The sequence below is a fragment of the Oryza brachyantha genome, chromosome 6 (genome assembly GCF_000231095.2).
Source record: "Oryza brachyantha chromosome 6, ObraRS2, whole genome shotgun sequence".
In the NCBI taxonomy this organism is placed as follows: Eukaryota; Viridiplantae; Streptophyta; class Magnoliopsida; order Poales; family Poaceae; genus Oryza; species Oryza brachyantha.
In genome coordinates, this window is record NC_023168.2 from 1,212,107 (window position 1) to 1,231,313 (window position 19,207).

The 19,207-nt window shown below is 40.4% G+C and overlaps 4 protein-coding genes across 5 annotated transcripts; 2 read left to right on the forward strand and 2 right to left on the reverse strand.

The window, feature by feature from the left end:
* Nucleotides 1–504: 504 nt before the first annotated feature.
* Nucleotides 505–3,509, reverse strand: LOC102719871 (hypersensitive-induced response protein 4). Its single transcript, XM_006655699.3, has 5 exons — nucleotides 3,164–3,509; nucleotides 2,016–2,136; nucleotides 1,833–1,924; nucleotides 1,265–1,361; nucleotides 505–1,175 (listed from the first exon to the last, which is right to left on the reverse strand). Exons 1-5 carry the CDS (start codon nucleotides 3,356–3,358, stop codon nucleotides 814–816), a joined length of 867 nt encoding a protein of 288 aa, XP_006655762.2. The 5' UTR covers nucleotides 3,359–3,509; the 3' UTR covers nucleotides 505–813.
* Nucleotides 3,510–5,987: 2,478 nt separating this feature from the next.
* LOC102720153 (uncharacterized protein At4g22758-like) lies at nucleotides 5,988–7,379 on the forward strand. Its single transcript, XM_006655700.3, has 2 exons — nucleotides 5,988–6,451; nucleotides 6,572–7,379. The coding sequence occupies exons 1-2, from the start codon at nucleotides 6,178–6,180 to the stop codon at nucleotides 6,646–6,648; spliced, it is 351 nt and encodes a 116-aa protein (XP_006655763.2). The 5' UTR covers nucleotides 5,988–6,177; the 3' UTR covers nucleotides 6,649–7,379.
* Nucleotides 7,380–9,458: 2,079 nt separating this feature from the next.
* Nucleotides 9,459–12,809, forward strand: LOC102720435 (protein cornichon homolog 4). Of its 2 annotated transcripts, none has more exons than XR_001550486.2 (5): nucleotides 9,459–9,731; nucleotides 10,230–10,411; nucleotides 12,070–12,192; nucleotides 12,336–12,428; nucleotides 12,505–12,809. XR_001550486.2 is itself a non-coding variant. In XM_015838381.2 (5 exons), exons 1-4 carry the CDS (start codon nucleotides 9,666–9,668, stop codon nucleotides 12,370–12,372), a joined length of 408 nt encoding a protein of 135 aa, XP_015693867.1. In that variant the 5' UTR covers nucleotides 9,459–9,665; the 3' UTR covers nucleotides 12,373–12,388; nucleotides 12,505–12,809. The 2 variants fall into 2 exon arrangements, 1 of the variants encoding a protein (XP_015693867.1); XM_015838381.2 differs by having other exon boundaries at nucleotides 12,336–12,388.
* A 545-nt stretch (nucleotides 12,810–13,354) lies between these two features.
* Nucleotides 13,355–18,042, reverse strand: LOC102710132 (enolase 1). Its single transcript, XM_040525025.1, has 17 exons — nucleotides 17,872–18,042; nucleotides 17,655–17,718; nucleotides 17,230–17,294; nucleotides 16,882–16,929; nucleotides 16,704–16,790; nucleotides 16,534–16,614; nucleotides 16,344–16,445; nucleotides 16,203–16,283; nucleotides 16,049–16,123; nucleotides 15,457–15,519; nucleotides 15,246–15,326; nucleotides 14,933–15,127; nucleotides 14,797–14,847; nucleotides 14,622–14,710; nucleotides 14,476–14,527; nucleotides 14,333–14,389; nucleotides 13,355–13,740 (listed from the first exon to the last, which is right to left on the reverse strand). The coding sequence occupies exons 1-17, from the start codon at nucleotides 17,938–17,940 to the stop codon at nucleotides 13,660–13,662; spliced, it is 1,341 nt and encodes a 446-aa protein (XP_040380959.1). The 5' UTR covers nucleotides 17,941–18,042; the 3' UTR covers nucleotides 13,355–13,659.
* Nucleotides 18,043–19,207: the final 1,165 nt, after the last annotated feature.

Genomic DNA, 19,207 nt, shown 5'->3' on the forward strand with positions numbered 1-19,207 from the left:
ACTCGTTTGCAGATTCGTGACATCACGTCGCACCGAGCGAGTTGCTGCTTAGTGAAATCACCGAGAAGCTAGTTGGTGCACGGTTTTTTTTTTATCGTTTCGTAAGCCCAAACAGCTAGATAGCGATAATCACGATAATCATGTTAATTTAAATTTAATACTTTTAGATAAAGTCGTTACAGTTTTAGGGTCAAGCTGCTGGGTAGGAAGCGATTATTGCACGTCATACGCCTACTGTCACCGCCGTATCTGAAACGATAATTATAGCACTTTTCACTATATTGATAATCACAGCTTTATACGAAAACCACACATACATCGTAATTATTGGGATATATCACCCTGATTTTTTTTAAAAAAAATTCTCGTGATATTTTTTAAACCAACCGTGGTTTATTGTTATTGTGCTCTTGCCGTATGATTGATTATTATGATTATCGTCACGATAATACCAATATGGTGAACCTGGTTGGGGCCAGAGGGACGGATCAGGATGATGGCACTTATCCATTTACTGGCTTTCAGTAGCTAGCACCAATAGAACTTAATAGTGTTGCATTAATAATAAAAAAAAACACTTAGTACTCTCGTCAGTATGCCACAATACAGAATATTAACGTGTATAAGTGCAGATTTTAACTCATATACGAAAACATGTGATCTTTCTTTCGAAGATTATTGTTCTGCCAAAACTCAACACCCTGTTATCTATCGCTGTATACAGTTCACTCCAGGTGCGCAAACAAAAGGTGCTAGTTTTCCTACTGTTCACTATAAACAAGATCTCCCATCTGAATCACCGTCAACGGCGGTCTACACATTGCTGCTTGAAGCTTCCATCATACCGTTCCGGATTTGGTCGCTGATATCCTTGACATGGCCTGGACCGTGAGGTATGAACACCGTGGTGTTCTTCGAGCCATCCCCAAGTTCTTTGATGGTGTCAAAGTATTGTGTGACCATGATGAGGTCCATGACTTCTTTCGCTGAGGTGCCAGAAACTGAGTGTGAGAAGTTCAGGATGTTCTCTCTGAGGCCATCAGTTATCGCCTGCCGCTGTCTAGCAATGCCAACACCGGAAAGGTGTTTTGCCTCTGCCTCTGCTTCTGCTTTCTTGACCAGAAGAATCTTCTCTGCTTCTCCTTTGTAGACACTTGCAAGCTGAAGCCTTTGGGCTGTTACAGGGATTGAATATTGAGTGAGCACACATGCACAAAACAGAAATTGTTACTCCTACTTAACATCAGACATTAAGGAATGATACCTGCGTTTATTTCATTCATTGCTCTGCGTACAGCAGCGTCAGGGATGATGTCAACCATGAGAATGTGTTCAATGCTATAACCATAATCTCCCATGACCTGGACAGTATCTTAATCAAATTGCAAGACAAGATGGAAAAGCACATTCCCTCAAAAAATAGATGGAAAAGTAAAGTATGAAGCAGAACATTCAACAAAAGGTGTACAAACTACTGAACATTGCAGTTCTCTCTGTGGTGCATGTTGTACATACAACAAGGTTCCACGCTTCCATCAAACAGTATTTTGGAACCCTTATCCCAACAAATAAGAATATTAAAAATGATATTGAGAAAATGAAAAATGAACTGTAGATAATCGAACTGCATGTTTACAATGTATCGAACAAAATGCCCAAATTTCCAAACATGTCAAAAGAAGCAAAGGGAACATGAAGTGGTGAATAGAAGTAATACATGTAGAAAATACAAATAATGCTTAGACATATCACTGGACTTTGTACAATCAAAAGATAAGTTAATCCCATAGATACAGACTCACGGTAACAGTAATAACAGACATATGGGTTACCTTTTCAAGCTCCTCAAGTACAGCTTTCGCCACATCATTCTTTTGCTCAAAAAGATCGTCAAGATTCATTCTTGGAACTATGGCTCGGACCACTAATTTTCAACAAAAAAGTGATTAGGCTTTTGAGTTATTAATTTGCTATGAGCAACTGTTGAATTGCTCAACAAATACTAATAATTTTACCATCAAAGACGTAGGCCTGAATTTGCTGCTGGGGATTCTGCAGCTCATAGAATGCATCATCAGCATGTTCCTTAACAACTCGATATTGGATAGTGCAGATAAGCTGAACAAAGACATTATCCTGCAAGGGAAATTCACATCATCAAATGTTTCACCAAGTAAAGACACAAACCAAGTAATATCAGTAAGGAAAATATTATTCCTCAAACACGAAGTTAGAACATATTATTAATTGGATCGCGGTGGCTGACTTGCCAAAGCACACCGCACAGAAAAATGGGAAAAGAAAATTCTGCAAAATATCACTGCTTAAATTACTTTGAACACCAACAACCATCCGCTGACCAGTTTCACCAAGTTGCAGTGATTCACTTCTTCACCCAGCGTGAGATTGTTTTTGTTTTCCAAAACACGCCAAAATGTGTCTCTGTATTAAGATTGAGGGTTTTGTACCAGCGCACTTGCAGAAGTATGTACATGAAGGACAAAAGAAAGAAACCGAAAAAAAAAGGCAATAGGATACTAAGGCAATATCTCGCTAATGATTGTGTGACTATGACCAAGCCGCTCTTCCTTAGAGTGACTTGCCAGCTTCATGCCAAAGCGAGCTTCCTCCGCTGCAGTGGCGGCCACCTCCCTCCAGGTTTTGTGCAGGCCATTGAGGACCCTGTTGTTCCCTTCCAAATCGGCCATCCAACCAGAATGACGATGGTGTCCAATCCTCCTATCGGTGCTTGGTTAATCGAATTCCTGCTGTTAAACCGCCAAGCAAGGAATGATTGCACGTTCGCACCCAGCAGGAGATTAATAGGGCCGTATGGACATTTGTCCAAAGCATTACCAGACACAAGGAAATATGACCAATTAACACTGTCTAATTACTTCCTTCCACCGCTGTTACTTCTACCAGTAATCATTTTTCAAACAATAAAAACTAACATAATTAGCATCCCAATAAGATGAATCTAGCAAGGGGAAACTGCTCGGACCCATGCGTTGAACCAAATACTCTCCCCACCAGGCTCAGATATGGAAAGATTTCCACAGGCTAGCTAATATTGCAAACAATTAATCAAGCAAGTAGAAGGCTAGAAGCTCATGAGGTAGCGTGATGGAGGAGGTAATGTAAGAGGAGCGGTGTAGGAAACCTTGGTCTTGGTCTCGACGCGGACGTCGAGCGACTGGACGCGGGTGGAGAGGGTCCCGGCGACGCACTCCCCGGCGAACGGGTTGAAGAAATGGAGGCCCGGCTCGGCGAGGCGGAGGAAGCGCCCCCACTTCTCCACCACCGCGACGCTCGCCTGGTCCACGCACCCGCACAGCAGGAAGAAGGCGCTCACCATGGCTCTCGCGGCTCAACCACCTCAAACGCGCGCCCCTCGCCTCGATCTCTCGATCTCGTCGTCGGCGGATTCGGGAGCGAGAGGTGCGGGGAATTTGGGACGGCGGATTTGGAGCCCCCGTGTTCTTCTTTTCCCCCTTTTTGACGAGGAATGAGGCCACGTCATCTCCTCCTCCTCCTCCTGACGAGACGAACACGACGCTGACGTGTCAGTGTCCGCGTGGAGTTTTTTTGGGAAAGGGAGGCGGTTTGCTTCACGGACAAAATGGGCTGGACGAGGCCCATATAGAAGTTCCGAAGGATTCACGGCCCAGTTTGTCCGAGCCCATGTTAATTTCTCAGCATTGGGCCGGTATTCCGGGAGCGTCTAACGTTTTGTTTGGTTGTTCGTGTTGGGCCAGCGCGTACGGGTTGCTTGTACTCCCCCGTTTCGTAACGTAAAATATTTTATTTTTTTATTTACAATATTTGATCATTTATCTTATTTATAAAATTATGAAAATATTAATTATTTTACTTACAACTTATTTTATTATAAAAAAACTTTAAGCACGATTTATTTTTTTAATGTTTGTACTAAATTTTTGAATAAGACGAATGATCAAACATTATAAACGAAAAGTCAAACGTCTTAGTATTGAAACACAATATATATATGCACATTTTTGTCATAGAAAAAATAAGTTTGATTAAGTTTGTAGAGAAATATATCATCATTTGTAATGCAAAATAAATGTGACGGCGTCATATTAAAAAAACATGAGTAGTATTATTTAGCCCCCTCTATAGCTCGGAATAATGATTAGAATTCACTCTAAATAGATGTCGACGTACTCATCATCTTGAAAGTTCAGGTATATTCTCCACCTTCTTGCAGCGATCGTGTCAAACCAAACTCAAGGGATCATTCTCTTCGACTTACGTTATCTTTCTTTCACTGTTCCAGGAACAATTTTGACGATAACGATTTTACTCACTCTATAGAGACAAGAGTCGAAGTGGCGAAATTGATCTGTGTGTATTATGCTAAGACCTAAGGGGATAAATACACATTTATTGGCATTGGTGGGTTAGTGAGGAGGTCGAATGCAAAATGTTAATTTGTAGTTGGAGCTAGTCAAAAGATAGTTTGGACCATTAACAGCGCATTAAACTATATTTATGGATCTGAATATACGATTTACAAGATTGTAAATCTAACGAACACCTCTGCAAAAATTTAAAGATAGAACATGTATTTTATTGTTAAACAAAGCAGGACATACTCTGTACGCTGTATGTACGGGTAAAATAGCAGTGTCATGTAGGACAAAGAGTTTGTTTGGGGAGTTTTTAGATTTTGAAAAGTAGCTGTTTATTAGTCAGCTTCTGATAATCTGAAAAAAAACTTATAAACTCAGCTTCTCCCGCTTCTGTATTCTTAATTTATTTTTCAGAATTTATAAGCTATAAACCATTTGAGACAACTTCTAACAAAAACGGCTTAAAGAAAAAGCCGTACCCCGAGATAAGCTCACTCAAATATGTCCAAATATGCGACCGTCCCCGTCCAAGAGACGAGAGCCGCTCGTTCGGCGCGGGGCGCAACTGGTTCAGGCGTTTTCCGCCGCCCAGGCAGGATCGATCGCCTAACCCGACCCGACTACTCACCTAGCCACGTGCTTCTGCGGTGCGGCGCATCCGTCGCACGTCCGCTCACGAAACAGCCACATGTACATGAGTACATCAACGATCCCTCTCAAAAGTCTTATTAGAACAGGTTCAAATAAATCTTTCTATCCATTGATAAAAACTTTAGTAAGATCAAGACATGCATTATGTTTAGTTTGGTATCTTATCAGATTTTGGTATAATTCTGTGTGGAAAGTTTAAGAATTATTATATATTGGTAAGTTTATAATAGTAAAGTTTTGTTTAGTTTAGTTGTTATCTACCAAACTTTATATTGTGAATATTTACGATTGTTGATTCTGGTGTAAACAAGTGCTTAATTGCCTCCTCCTGCTGCTGGTTACTAATTCTAATTTAGCTACCCGCTAATATATTGACGCGTAAGTTTTTTTTTTCGTTCGAGAAAAGAAAAGGCTAGCTTGTGGTGATCAAAATAGCGTGTAATCCAGCACGAACACGGAACAACTGCATCGAATCACGTCATTAACACCTGATTCCTGGTGTGGATTACGCATTTATGCCTTGATTTTGCAAAGATATCTTGCCACAGGTAGTGCTCTTACACACGCTTAACTTTTTGTCTTATTAAAAAAATTATATACTTATTAATTATTTTTATATCATTGTATTTATTGATAAATATATTTTCATGCGTATATATAGCTTTACATATTTGACAAAAAAAATTAAATAAGACGAATAGTCAAACATGTATAAAAAACCAATGACGCTAAATATTTAGGGACGGGCATAGTCATAAGGGATTCGATAGCATTGCCCCGTAACATACTCGGTGACGTTGAGTCACTGACACGTAGAATCTACGTAGGTCTAAACACATGTAGATCCCAACGTCAATTATTTAATGTTACCGAGAATATCGTAAGACAATATCACCGAAGCTAAGTTCGTTTATAAGTAGTGTGGCTGTGAACGTCACGCACGCACACACGCTCACGCGTGCCTAACAATCCGTTGCTCCTTTCTCCATCGATAGTATCCGCCAAGTATCTTCTTCTTCCCTCTCATTCTATATCTGCCTCACCGCTTCTGTCCGTGCTCGCCACCGCCGCGCGCGCGCCGTGCACCGCGCAGCAGCCACAGCGAGCGCTTCCATCCCGCGAGAGGTGCAAGATAAGGCCGACTGCCATGGCGCCGAGCGGCGCCGTGCAGGCGATGCCGTCGCCGGCGGTCGTGGCGGCGGCGGAGCAGAGGCGGCTGACGCGGCTGCTGCTGAACGTGACGGTGGAGCAGAGCCTGTGGCCGGTCCACGTCGTGCTCGGCGCGGACTGCACCGTGGCGGACCTCGTCCGCGCCGCCGTCGACGCGTACGCGCGCGAGGGCAGACGGCCGCCGCTCCCCGGCCACGCCGGCGACGCGGCGGCCGCGTTTGAGCTGCATTTCTCCAAGTACTCTCTCGAAAGTACGCGTCTTTTTTTGTTCTTTCCCGTGCCTGAATTTTCTTCGATTAATTTCTTCTTACATGCTTCCAGCCGAGCGCTGATTAATTAATTCATCGATTTCTTGATCATTTTCTTGTCAGGTCTAAGGTCGGAGGAGAAGCTGGCGGATCTGGGATCTCGAAATTTCTTCCTTTGCTCGAGGAGACCTGCTGCTTGAAATTTTGATTCTTTTTGTCAAACACAATCTGCTGCTTTGCTTAGTTCATTAATCGAGCAGAGCAGAGCAGATTAATCGCCAGTCGTAAGTCGTGAGCTGCATCATGCTTTGACAGATCGCAGATCGCGTGCGGGAAACAGTTTTTAGCACACGTATATCCGTGTGTTTGCATGTAATCTAAATAATCATAAAAATTATGAAAAAATTTGATAAGATAGATTAATATGAGTTATATCACTCCACAAACATGCAAGTAAAACTGAAACTAGGTATACGCATACTCATAATTGTTTTTTTATTATTGCTAATTTATAGAAGTTGAATTTAAACTTGCATGCATGTTAGTGGAGTGAAATAACTTATATTAAACTATCTTCTTAAATTATTTTATATTTTTTGATAACTATTTAGATGATACGCAAGTAATGAATGTACTTATAACGTGTGCTTAAAAAACTACCTCCATCGGGTGCGCCGTAGAGTTCTGGACAGATTGAAACTTTGTACTGCTGTTTTCTTATCCCACTCTCTCCTTTTTTTGGTGATGCTATAGCTGTTGTGAGTACAGGAATAAGATGCGTTTATAAGCAACACGCAGTGTCTCTCTGTTGATTGATTGATTGCCCAGAACGATCCAGGCAGTGAAAAGTTTGCTTCATACGTACGGAGTATAGCATTTGTGCACGGGTCGCATGCACCGTACGTCCTTCCTCGCCACAATTGCAGCGTGCTGAAACTGGAACTGAAACTACAGATACTCCCTCTGTCAAAAAAAACGAATTCTTCGGTTTCCGTATCCAACGTTTGATTATCCGTCTTATTTGAAAAAATTTTAGTAAATTAGAAAAAATTAGTCGTACATAAAGTACTATTCATAATTTATCATCTAATAAAAACAAAAATATCAATCGTAAAATTTTTTTAATAAGACAAAGAGTCAAAAATTGAAAGTAAAAAGTAAAAAAATGTTTTATTTTGGGATGGAGGGAGTAAACCTATATGCATGGATATCCGGATAATATCGATTTTAGTCCAATTAGTTAATGATTGACTTTAGTTAAACTAATTAATTTGTTTAAAATATAACTTAGTTGCTAATTTAATTAAATCAACCTCGGTTACGAATTATTCTTACATAATGGATTAAAACCCGCCTCTACATCAACAACTAAAAAAAAACATACTTATAGTTATTATAGTTGATCTATAAATCCACTTATAATTAATTAAGTCATACACAAAATAACATACTTAATACGAGGTTTAGAAATTAAATTATAAAGACAGTCATATGGGTGACGCTAGGCGAATTGAAGCCAGAAATACTATACGTCTGACCGAACTATACGACTTATACACGCGTACATACAGTTTTTGTTTTTGTTTGCTAGGTCCACATGGCATGGCAGGAGTGCTAACTAACTCAAGGATTAGTTACCGTGACATGTGACACGGTAGTACATGAGTCGTACGACAACAAGGTTGAATTGAAGCAGATCTGCTGCATCACACGTACGTGTGCTCGACCGTCGCCGCCGCCGCCACTCGGGGGTGGAATCCGTGGCAGGCACAGCTAGCGAAAGGACATCAACGAAGCTTCGGCCCGGACACAGATGGACACACGGCCACTGACCATGCCACACTTGGCACATCTTCCTCGTCTTTCTTTTCTCTGAAAAAAACGCCGTCGTCATTGTCTCTTTGTTCAGTTTTTGTTTCTTGCGTTGCCGCTGCCACACAAGTCGAATACAGGAGGCCGTTAATACGTGTCGTTCTTTTCATGTTCATGGCCTCTCTTCGTGTCCTCTCTTTGATGATTCAGGCGCCGTAGAATTCTGAACAGACTGAAACTCTGAAACTGAAATGTCTTTCTTTTCCTTTTTGCAAATCTCCCAAAGATAATGGAAATGTTTAGTCACGTAACCAGGGCTACTTTCAGAATATCTGCATACTTTCTTATAAACAAGAGCATTTAGTGTAAAATCATATTTAAAATGGGACAGTGTTCCTCATCCATGCGAGAATTGTATCAGATATACTGAAAATTCAATATAAACATTAGGAAATATTCCATCGTATATCAACGCTAACTTTCTCTATCTTACAGTCACAGAGCCACTATTCTTTTGTTCACCCTCACCCTTCACGGATACAAGAGATCCAAACAACCATTTGACGTCTTCTGCCATCAACAAGATAAATAACTTTATTTTATATCATTATATTTATCCAAAAATAATTTCATCTTTTAAGCCTTCATTGCAGTGAAGCCTATGGAAGCAAAACAAACAAACACATTAGACCAGACAAGTGAAGACAGTAGCATTGGAATTTAAAAAAATAGAAGGTATATTGGTTTTTTTCCTCTTGTATTCGCATGCGTGGGATGGATGAAATGAAAATGAACTTATTTTAAGATAAAAGGTAGCATTGAAAAGTTGAAAATTTATTTTACAAAAATTAGATAAGAAATTTTGATCATTTGTTAATTCCTATCATTTTGGACGAGGTAAAGTAAAATTTTTATAACTTTGACTATTAATATCTTTAAATTATTTAATATTATATACTATAACAAAAGATTATAGCCAAAATATATTTTGAAGATATTATCATTGTCCACAGAGACACCAAGGATCAAACAGAGAGAGTATAGAATTATTTTTATGCAAAACTGGTTGGCTGGGTGCGCGCGTCCGGGATAATTGGGGGTGATGAGAAAAGAACGGGCATCCAATTAACAAAATCAGAGCCGTTTGTTTAGTGACGAGCGGTCTGGATTGACCAAGGCCCATGACGAACAAGTACCAGCTTCTGCTGACGCAGAGAAGAAGAATCTGCATCTCTTGTGGGCCGCCGCATCCATTTCCCCGCGTTCCAGCTCACCCGCCTCGCCGCCGGTCGCCGCAGCTTGTTGCGGCGCGACGGTTGTTATTCCGGCTAGGGTTCCGGCGAGCCCCATCCCCCACGGAGAGAGAGAGGCCAGCGCCGCCATCTCAGGGAAGTAGGGGGGAGAGATGGTTTTCGTGTGGCTCACCGCCTTCTTCCTCGTCGTCGCGCTCATCGTGCTCGTCATCTACCAGGTGAGCTACCTCGCCACCCTGGGGCACCTCCGTTCGTCGCCGGCTGCTCCGAGTCTCTGGCGTGGCTGGTTCTGTCGCCCTGATCTTGTGCCGTACGGGATTTCCCCGGCGTTTGGATGGAGGGGGGGGGGGGTCTGTAGATTTGTGGATCAATTAGGGTGAAATTCTCGGCATTTGGGGTAGAGCGACTCGTAATTCGAAATGTTTGGGGTTTTGGAGGGGTCTTGTTGGCTGGTGGAGAAGGGCCTAGGAATCGTTTGGTTTAATTTGTTGCGCTCTGGTGCAATACTGTAGTGTGCGATCAGTTATCTCCATTTTATTTTTGTTCTTGTTCATGTTTTGGCGTAGTAAAGCTGCGATGCTTGATTGAACAATAACTCCTAATTTCAGTTAAATATTTCATCGTTGTCGTTGTGTAAATTGGTTACAATTCATATGTATTTGCCTGAGCCCTTCAGTTTTTCATCACCTCCGTGGATTTTTTCTTTCTTTTGGCAGCTGATGTGCTTGGCAGATCTGGAGTTTGACTATATCAACCCATTTGATTCATCTTCTCGGATAAATAAAGTGGTTATGCCAGAATTCGTATTGCAAGCAGTTCTAAGTGTATTGTTCCTCCTATCGGGGCATTGGGCAATGTTCTTACTTTCTGCCCCGATGGTGTACTATAACTATACGCTGTAAGTGCTGCTGTCTTCATACTAGCCTTTAAGTTCCTTTAATCTGCATTGAATGAAAAGTCTGGGGCTAGAGTCTCTTGATGCCAAGTTATTATTTTGCCGTGCTTAGTATAAACAGATTAAATGAAAGTTTTGAAATGATAGAATTCATTAGCCCTCCATGTCTTGTACATGAGGTTCAAAACAAAATTCTAAAATGGAAATGAAGCTTGAGACACCCTTTTTAAAAGCTGTTTCAGTTGTTCAGAAAATTTTAGACTAAAATGATTGATGAGGTTCTGGTGTCTCCTGTTTCCAAGGCGAAGCTTTGAACTTTACTCATATTGCACCAAAGATGGCTCCAAGATTAGTGGCATATGATCTATTATTCCAATGTTCTGATTCCTGATATACTTTAGTGCTGCACACATCTGTATCTTAATGAGCTTAGCTTCCTACACATCCTTCTAATATTTCGTTTTCTTATTAGTATTAAGGAATCACTAAATTCTTATATGCATGCCATACATGCTTATTTAGGACCATGATTTCACTTAATTGACTAATGACTACTCCGAATTTCTGTGTTGCTTTCCCCCTCTTGCTATACTAAGTTTGCTATGGTTAGCTATCTTATGAACTATAATTAACTATTTTTCTTATTTGAACAAATGAGGTGATAATGCTGGCTCTTGTGTAGACAGTTTCCACAAGACTGCCTGAAAAGTATTTTTTAAAGCAAACAACCTTTAACTACCATGTCATTGGATGGAGTCACAAACATATGCACAATTATCTTGTCTTGTAAGTTTACAAAAACCTATAGCTAATACCCCTCTTCAAATTATGAATATCTTTACTTAGCCAACCAGTATATTCACTCTGGAGATCTAGGGTACTAGCGCTTGTCATGTTATTCGGTCTTGTTCTGTTTAATGTTTATCCCAACTGAATTTACTCCTTCCCACTCACCCACACACACCCATGTCCATTGCATGTTTTGCATGCTATGGTCTTTCTTGAGGTTGATGACATAGTGATGAAATCATGTCATTTAACTGTAATTGGTGTGTTCATGGAAAAAATGGGGACTGACGACCTAGGCTGGATCAAATAGTCTAATCATATTTAATATGTCAGGAGTTACTGAGAAACTAAATACTGTAATTTGCATGCAAGCATATTTGGTAGATCACTAGATTGTGAAATAGTGATTATAGATTCTAGCCTGATTTTAGTTTGGTTTTGATTTGAGATGTTAGGTTACAAAGGCAACATATCATTCAGACTTTTGTTGTTAACTATGTAATTATCCAGGAATGCATATTTCTAATATATGCACTAGTAACGATAGGTGTAAACTCGTTGATATCAGAACAGCAGCACTACAGCGATATATTGCTATATCACAAAAATGCAATTTTCCAGGACTTGAACTTCAACTGTATTATATTCTCATTAAAACTGTACTCAGACCATCCTTTGTCACTTGTTTTTTTTTCTTTTTTGAGAAAAAAACATGAGTGACAAACAAGCGCTAAGATTTCCAGAACTGATACTATAGAGATTAGGTTTTCCATTGATGATACTTTAACTTATCCGCTTGTGAAAAGAACTCAAAATGAATAATTGTCTGTCAACTTGATTGGGAACCGTTTTGTGGTCTTTGCACTTTGCAGGTACCAGCGACGGCAACATCTTGTAGATGTAACGGAAATATTTAATCACCTTGGCCGGGAGAAGAAACGTCGTCTTTTTAAGATAGTTGGCCTCATCATTCTCCTATTTTTGTCCTTGTTTTGGTAAATAGAATCACATCATCATTCTCCTATTCTTGTCCTTGTTTTGTTTACTAGAACTACAGAGAAACTAAATCATTTGTTATTTATTGCCAACAAGCAGAGAAGAATATAACTTAGCACTTTTTTGCATGTTTTGTCTTCAGGATGATCTGGAGTGTATTGTTGGAGGAGGACCAGTAGAATGAAAAAACACTATGTAGGTCATATTGGTGTTCCAAGTTCCAACCATTAGTTAGGTATTACAACATGGCCCTCATGACACCGTTTTGCAGTCATATTGATCAATACCAAAATCCTTTTGGTTCAATGCAGGTCATCTGGAGAAGCAAGGCAAGTGAAAGAAATCGTGGCCTCAAACAAAAATATGATTGGCTTGTGGAGCTGTTTTTTTTCTCCCGATTTATAGTGAAGCTCCTACCGTGTCGGCGTGTATCTTGTAAATTAGGGGCTACTGCCACTATTTATTTGAACCGTGCATCGGTTCTCATGGGGGCAAAGGATTTAGTTCCGTTGCTGTGCGTGAGTTATCTTGCCTTGCACTGCAGAATGTCCTCGATTTTATGTTGACCTCGTGTGGTTTGATTTTTGTTTAGTGAGATGAGATCCTTTCCTCTGAATTCTCTGTCCTCATCTTTTGTCGTCAGTCAGAAGTGCAAACACGCAGGGCAATGCCTGGTGCTATGACTCTGTCCCAAACCTGAGACCTGAGCATGTGACCCTCAACTCGCACCTGAAATTTCGTGTTAACTTATTCAGCCGTATCTTTTCGTGTTTCTGCTTATGCTTATAAGTAAAATTTTAAATTTTTAACCATAAATCTCTATTAGATTTTGGAGTTTTTTTATCGTAGTTTATTTTAGCCTTGACTTTTAGATCAATATGAACATACATATAAATATATCATTTATAAACTATTTTTTATTTGCATATATGTTCTTTAGGTTCATTTTAAAAATACAAAGTGCATACTTAAATTAAACATTGTTTAGAAGAAATTAGTAATATAGAAGTCTTTTCATTAGAGGAAAGAGATTCATGTTCTGCCGCTTGCTCTGCGACCTATTCCGGTGTACTTAATCTCTCTTCAGTCCTTATCACCACCGGTTCCATAATGCCATTTCATTTCCAATTGTTAGCACCACGCACAACTGCACAATTCAACAACACAACGAATTCAACTTGTTGGGAGGAGAAAAAACGCTTTCTGACAAAGCGAATTTCTCTGTTGCATACTAGTATCTTTTATTGATCTTATATTGGTGCACAACTGTGACAAGAAACCAAAGTAGTAGTAAACAATCCGGTTCTGAACGAAATAGCCAGGGTAACTAAACCATTATCTCTGGGACTGACAAGAGGTAGTAACAATGTTCTTTCAAAAAAGAGGTTTTATTGCGCTTGTAGACTTGTATCCGAACAGAAATAGGCCAACAGCATCACCGCCTTGATTCAGATCACACGAAGGGTTTAGTAGGGCTCCACTGGGGCTCTGAATTTTAGTCCAGCGTATACTGCCGCGTCGCCGAGCTCTTCTTCGATCCTGAGCAGCTGCAACCACAAGCAAGCAACGACAGTGTCAGTCAGTGTTGTTCAGAACACTGAGCAAACAAGCAAGCAACAACATTTTGTTGTGACATCACCGAATGACACGCAGAAAAATCACTAAATTTTATTGAAAATAAAGGAGAAACTATGCCCCTTCCAAGACAAGCAAACTTCGCCATCAGAACTATATATATCATAGGAGTTCATTTACCCAATTCATTGTCTACAGATTCCAGCTTAAAGTATCAATAGCAATGATAAATTAAGCAAGGTAATTCAATTGATAAACGTAATCACTTATACTGTAGATTAGAAGAATTACACATCAAAGAAGAATATTTTGAAGGCCTTGCTGGAATTACTAGCAGTGAGTGAAGGCTTCACAAAACAAACATAGTTTTATTATGCTTAAAAGCCAAAATTTAAATTCTAAAACTTAAATTTAGAGTTTTTTCACCATGCTTTATTCATAAATTATTTTAAATCCTATTAAGTTGTTTCGCTTATGCTTATTTTAAGTGAAAAGATGTTGCAGAGCGTCATAGAGTGTACTTTTTGCTGCAAAGGAGGTGAAGTGGGAGAGGCAGAGGCTTACTTGATTGTATTTGGCTAGACGCTCAGACCGACAGGGAGCTCCTGTCTTGATTTGACCCTGTAACAAATTTGTGGGATATAATGTTACCATTGAAAGCACTCAGAATTATATGAAGTTTATTCCAGTTTAACCACAAGCCATACCGTAGACAGACCAACCGAGAGGTCAGCAATGAAGGTATCCTCTGTCTCGCCACTGCAGAGAGGAGAGGACACAAGATGACAAGAGTTGTGTGAAAAAAAAAATCCGACAAAAAGATGAAAACAGCTGAAAGAGTTACAACTCTTACCTCCTATGGCTGGCCATCACTCCCCATCCAGCACGCTTGGACATTCTAACAGCTTCAATACTCTCAGTAACTGAGCCTATTTGATTCACCTGACAGCACAAACAGATGGTATATAATCAATATGGTCCACAGTGTCCTAGCAAAAGAACTAGCAACTCTGAGCAGAATACACTACCTTCAAGAGAAGAGCATTGCATGTATTTTCACTAATTGCCTTCGCAACCCTCTGTACAGGGCAAGCATGTATTGTTAAAACATAAACTTGGTGAAGACTCAGATCAGTAACAATTAATTCATTAACTGTAACTTACTGTGGGGTTAGTAACAAGAAGGTCATCCCCTACAATCTGCACTTTCTGTCCAATCTCATCAGTAAGTTTGGCATAGGTAGTCCAGTCATCCTGATCGAATGGATCTTCGATCGAAACAATAGGGTACTCAGAAACGAAGGACTTGTACACATCTTTCAGTTTGTCGCCTGAAATTTTGTGCGAACCATCGTTGTTCTGGTCAAGAAAACAAACACATGTCAATACACATAAGTTCTATGTCTTGTTATAGCCTCGTGGAATAACGCAAGAACTATATGCAGATAAAAATTCGAGAAGAAGCTACAGGTCTTACATCCTCCTTGAAGTTAAGATCGTAAGTCTTGTCCTTTTCAGTATAAAATTCAGAAGCTGCAACATCCATTCCAATGACCACCTGCCATATAAATGAAATCAATAGATATTGATTAAAAAAAAAGAAAATCAAAGCACAAGCTTCAAATGAAGCATGCAGTAAGAATCAAAGCGAGGTTGAATTGTGAGCTAAATTAAGAGAAGGGAATTACTTTGCCTGTGTAGCCAGCCTTAGCTATTGCTGTCTTCAACAGTTCGAGGCCCTCTTTGTTTTCCTACACATTAATATTTCAGTTCATGTCTGCAACAAAATTGAAAACGAACTGAAAATACAAAATATTGCCGCAGTAAATGATGGTGGGCCCGGCTACCATCCACTGAGATCGACGTGTCTGGCCCTGGCCCCTGGTGGACCTGCGGCCAATATTGGTTGGGCCGGAACGGGACTAGTACATCCGGCCCATATTAGCTGTAGCACACAGAACTTATAGACGGCCCAAGTATGTACGATCCAAATTGTTGTGTGACTTTTGAGCTGAACCAATACCTCCTCACTTTAAAAACTCTTTTAAAAAAATTTAAATAATTTTGTTCTATTTTTCCTAATGTAGTTGTTGTTTAGTTGATAATATCTGAATATTTAACATCTTTAGTGACGTGTAACTGCTTATTTGTGTTTACGGTCAGTTCTAGTATACTTCAGAATGAGAAACTCATCGAGTTTGCCGACAAATCATTGGGACAGTCTACCAAGTTTACTACCGTAATGCCATGATAGAAGTACAGAAATTGGAGGATAATTACCTGAATGTTAGGTGCAAAGCCGCCTTCATCCCCAACATTTGTGGCATCTTGGCCATACTTCTTCTTGATTATACTCTGTATAAAGAAGAACCACCATCCTGAGAAAATATTTCTGAAGTTTCAGATACAAAATGAAATAAGGTTGATTGTTCACCTTCAGGTGGTGGTACACCTCAACTCCCATCTTCATGGCCTCCTTGAACGAGGAGGCACCAGTAGGGAGGATCATGAATTCCTGTGCAGCAGCTAAATGAGCAAAGAGTATAATTGGATCATGTATCGACACGAGTATTACCTGCATGGCAAGTTTGTTTCCAGCGTGGGATCCTCCATTTATCACATTGAAAGCAGGTACAGGCAGCACGAGTGTCTTATTTCCAGCAAGATTTGCAATGTGCTGCAGTTTATTGATGTTTAAGCATGAGCACTGAAGTTTTAGAAGAACAAAGTTACAGAGCAATGTATAGTTTTTACAGAGTACATACCTGGTAAAGGGGAATCTTCTTCACCATGGCTCCTGCTTTGCACACAGCAAGTGAAACCGCGAGAATAGCATTTGCTCCAAGCTGTTTTGTTTTAACCGCATCAAAGGATGTTGGTACAAAGAGTATATTTGATGCAATGATAGATCGAAAAGAACTGTTACAAGTTATACTTTTTGTTTGCACCAGCCCCAGTTGTTGGAGGTTCCATCAAGCTGCTGAACCATGAAGTTATCAATGTCAACTTGCTCAGTGGGATCCTGCAACAAAAATCACCAGGAGTACTTAAGCAAGCTATCTCACTTTTATTGTGTATAATGCCAATGGAGTTATATAATGTGGGATACATACCTTTCCAATGAGTGCTGGTCCAATAATAGTGTTTACATTGTTCACAGCCTAGCAAAAAGGGACAATATTATTTGATTGGCATACATGAGGCATACACTAGGCTCGACCACTGAGATATTCTAACAAGGTAGAAACCACCGAACAGTCAGTTTTTTCAACTGATCAGTTCAATGGTTTTCTCATCTGTGAAAAAGAATGGAATTGCAAGCTTCATATAGTTCCTTTGGACCAAATTTATGACACATACAAGAGGTAGACAGAATCAAAACGCAAAATAAAAGTGCAAGCTATCTGCAGATTGCAAAAATGTCCTGACATTCGATTAGAGGGAAAAGCCAATAAGCTAACCTTAAGTACACCTTTGCCAAGATAATCAGATCCTCCATCTCTCAACTCCAAGGCCTCATATATTCCTTTAGTCAAAGCAGGAAACAGTTAAAAAAAAAAAGGTGACCATTCTGATTCGATGTGTTTCTGATTTCAGTCACATCCACATTGAAAGTGTATCCGGGATTACAGATTAATATACTATCAAAATGCTGTCGTGCTGACGATGATTATGCTAATAAATTCCAACGCATAGCCCTGACAGAGACAACCATATTACTGCTCGAATGTTTCCATCAATCCCCTGTTGCATCTAACTATGCAAACATCTCTTCCCATGTAGAACATGATCATGACTAACAATGGTTTCGAACCAATCATTTGACAAATAAAAACGATGGACCATGAGGATTTCGCCAGAAATGCGCTCATGCTCTCCCGCTCACCAGTGGAGGCGCCGCTCGGCACGGCGCCCCTCGCGAAACTCCCATCGCTGAGCCCCACGTCCACCTGCGACCAGCCGCCGCCGCCGCCGCCGTCGATTCCAGCACAAAACCACACAAACCTATCAGCAATCTAGTTCATCCTTCGAACAAAAAACGCAACCAAATCGAGCGCAAATCTGAGCTGTGTTCGTCGAAGAGAAAAATCGACCGCACGCACCTCCACGGTGGGGTTCCCGCGGCTGTCGAAGATCTGCCGCGCCTTCACCGACTGGATCGTCACCGCCATCTCCCCCGCCGCGCCGCGCCGCCGCCTCGCGTATTTTCTTGGCTCTCCGCTCGCGTCTGTCTGTGGATTGCACGCACCGCTGCGCCACCTGAACTGACGAGGAACTATTTCAAGCGGAGCGGAAGCCAGGATGGGTTGGGGCCACTTGGCGCGCGGAGATTTTTTTGTCCCAGCAGCAGGGGCCCACATGTCAGTGTCTCTTGATGTAGCTTCGATTTGCTTTGCTTGGAGGAGGGGGAAATCCGGAGTGCACGGTTTTCTTGGAGCTCACACCGCTTGATTTCTTCCCAAGCTACGGAGTTAGTACGGCCTGTTTAATTTTGGAGAAATTTCACTGAATTACGTGAAAAAGCTGATAGGATTCACGTATTGTACGTGTAATTTCTCGGTTGTTAGGCTGCAAACTATTCGGGAAACGTGATATCAACGTTGAAACATGTACAAAAGCGTTCTCGTCTTTAGTTTTACCTATATTTATAAGTAAATAATTGAATTTCTTAAATTTTAAAGTTAACTTTCGTCATTCTTTTATTTTTAGATCAATGAAAACACATATACAAATTATTTTACGTTTACGAGTATGACATTTGACTAATAATCACCCCTTTAAACACATCCCTTAAATGGGTTTTTGAGGGTTAAGGTAGGCACGAGAGGTAGTGTACTGGGAGGCGAAGTTGCATTTGATCTCGATCGATCGTCTTCACGAGATGATCGATGGTGATGATACCGAGTACAGTATTTGACAAAGCTATCTTGTTCCAATCGGCAAGCGAATTCTGTCCAGGAAGCAGGAACAGATCATGCCAGAGAACATTAGGTTAATTAATCTCTCATTCGATCGATCCTTTGGACAAATGCGCCTTTGCTTTGTCTAGAAACTGCACATCTGGCACTGTGAATTAAAGTTGGTGCCTGTGTCTCCGTGTGTCCATGAAGGCTGAAGCTGATGATATATGTAATGGACTATTGGTGAATTATGGACATTTAGAGCTACAGAAGAGAAGGAAATTAATCTCCCATCTCTTTATTTTTAATAAATAACGCTGTTAACTTTTTACCATATATTTGACCCTACATATTTTTGAAGTGGTGATATTAACTCATTCTTGGCAAATGATAGAGAAAAATCCATTATAAATGTCAGTATTTTGGGGTCAAGACTTTGTCAAAATGCTGCCCCTGTCAATATCAAATCATTAGAAAAGCCAAACGATAAATTTACAAATAAAAAGTAATTTAAATATTGTATATGTGTTTTTAATGA

Bases quoted from the DNA above. Each gene is read 5' to 3' on its own strand.
- LOC102710132 (XM_040525025.1), bottom strand. From the start codon at position 17,940: ATGGCGGTGACGATCCAGTCGGTGAAGGCGCGGCAGATCTTCGACAGC. The intron at 17,295-17,654 runs GTGAGCGGGAGA...CTTTGACTAAAG, and splicing joins GCCGAGCGGCGCCTCCACTG to GAATATATGAGGCCTTGGAG. The intron at 16,615-16,703 runs GTATAACTTGTA...AAAACAAAACAG, and splicing joins GGGGCTGGTGCAAACAAAAA to CTTGGAGCAAATGCTATTCT.
- LOC102720153 (XM_006655700.3), top strand. From the start codon at position 6,178: ATGGCGCCGAGCGGCGCCGTGCAGGCGATGCCGTCGCCGGCGGTCGTG. The intron at 6,452-6,571 runs GTACGCGTCTTT...TTTTCTTGTCAG, and splicing joins CTCCAAGTACTCTCTCGAAA to GTCTAAGGTCGGAGGAGAAG.
- LOC102719871 (XM_006655699.3), bottom strand. From the start codon at position 3,358: ATGGTGAGCGCCTTCTTCCTGCTGTGCGGGTGCGTGGACCAGGCGAGC. The intron at 1,925-2,015 runs GTAAAATTATTA...GTTGAAAATTAG, and splicing joins TCAGGCCTACGTCTTTGATG to TGGTCCGAGCCATAGTTCCA. The intron at 1,176-1,264 runs GTATCATTCCTT...TCCCTGTAACAG, and splicing joins AATGAATGAAATAAACGCAG to CCCAAAGGCTTCAGCTTGCA.
- LOC102720435 (XM_015838381.2), top strand. From the start codon at position 9,666: ATGGTTTTCGTGTGGCTCACCGCCTTCTTCCTCGTCGTCGCGCTCATC. The intron at 9,732-10,229 runs GTGAGCTACCTC...TTCTTTTGGCAG, and splicing joins TCGTGCTCGTCATCTACCAG to CTGATGTGCTTGGCAGATCT. The intron at 10,412-12,069 runs GTAAGTGCTGCT...TGCACTTTGCAG, and splicing joins GTGTACTATAACTATACGCT to GTACCAGCGACGGCAACATC.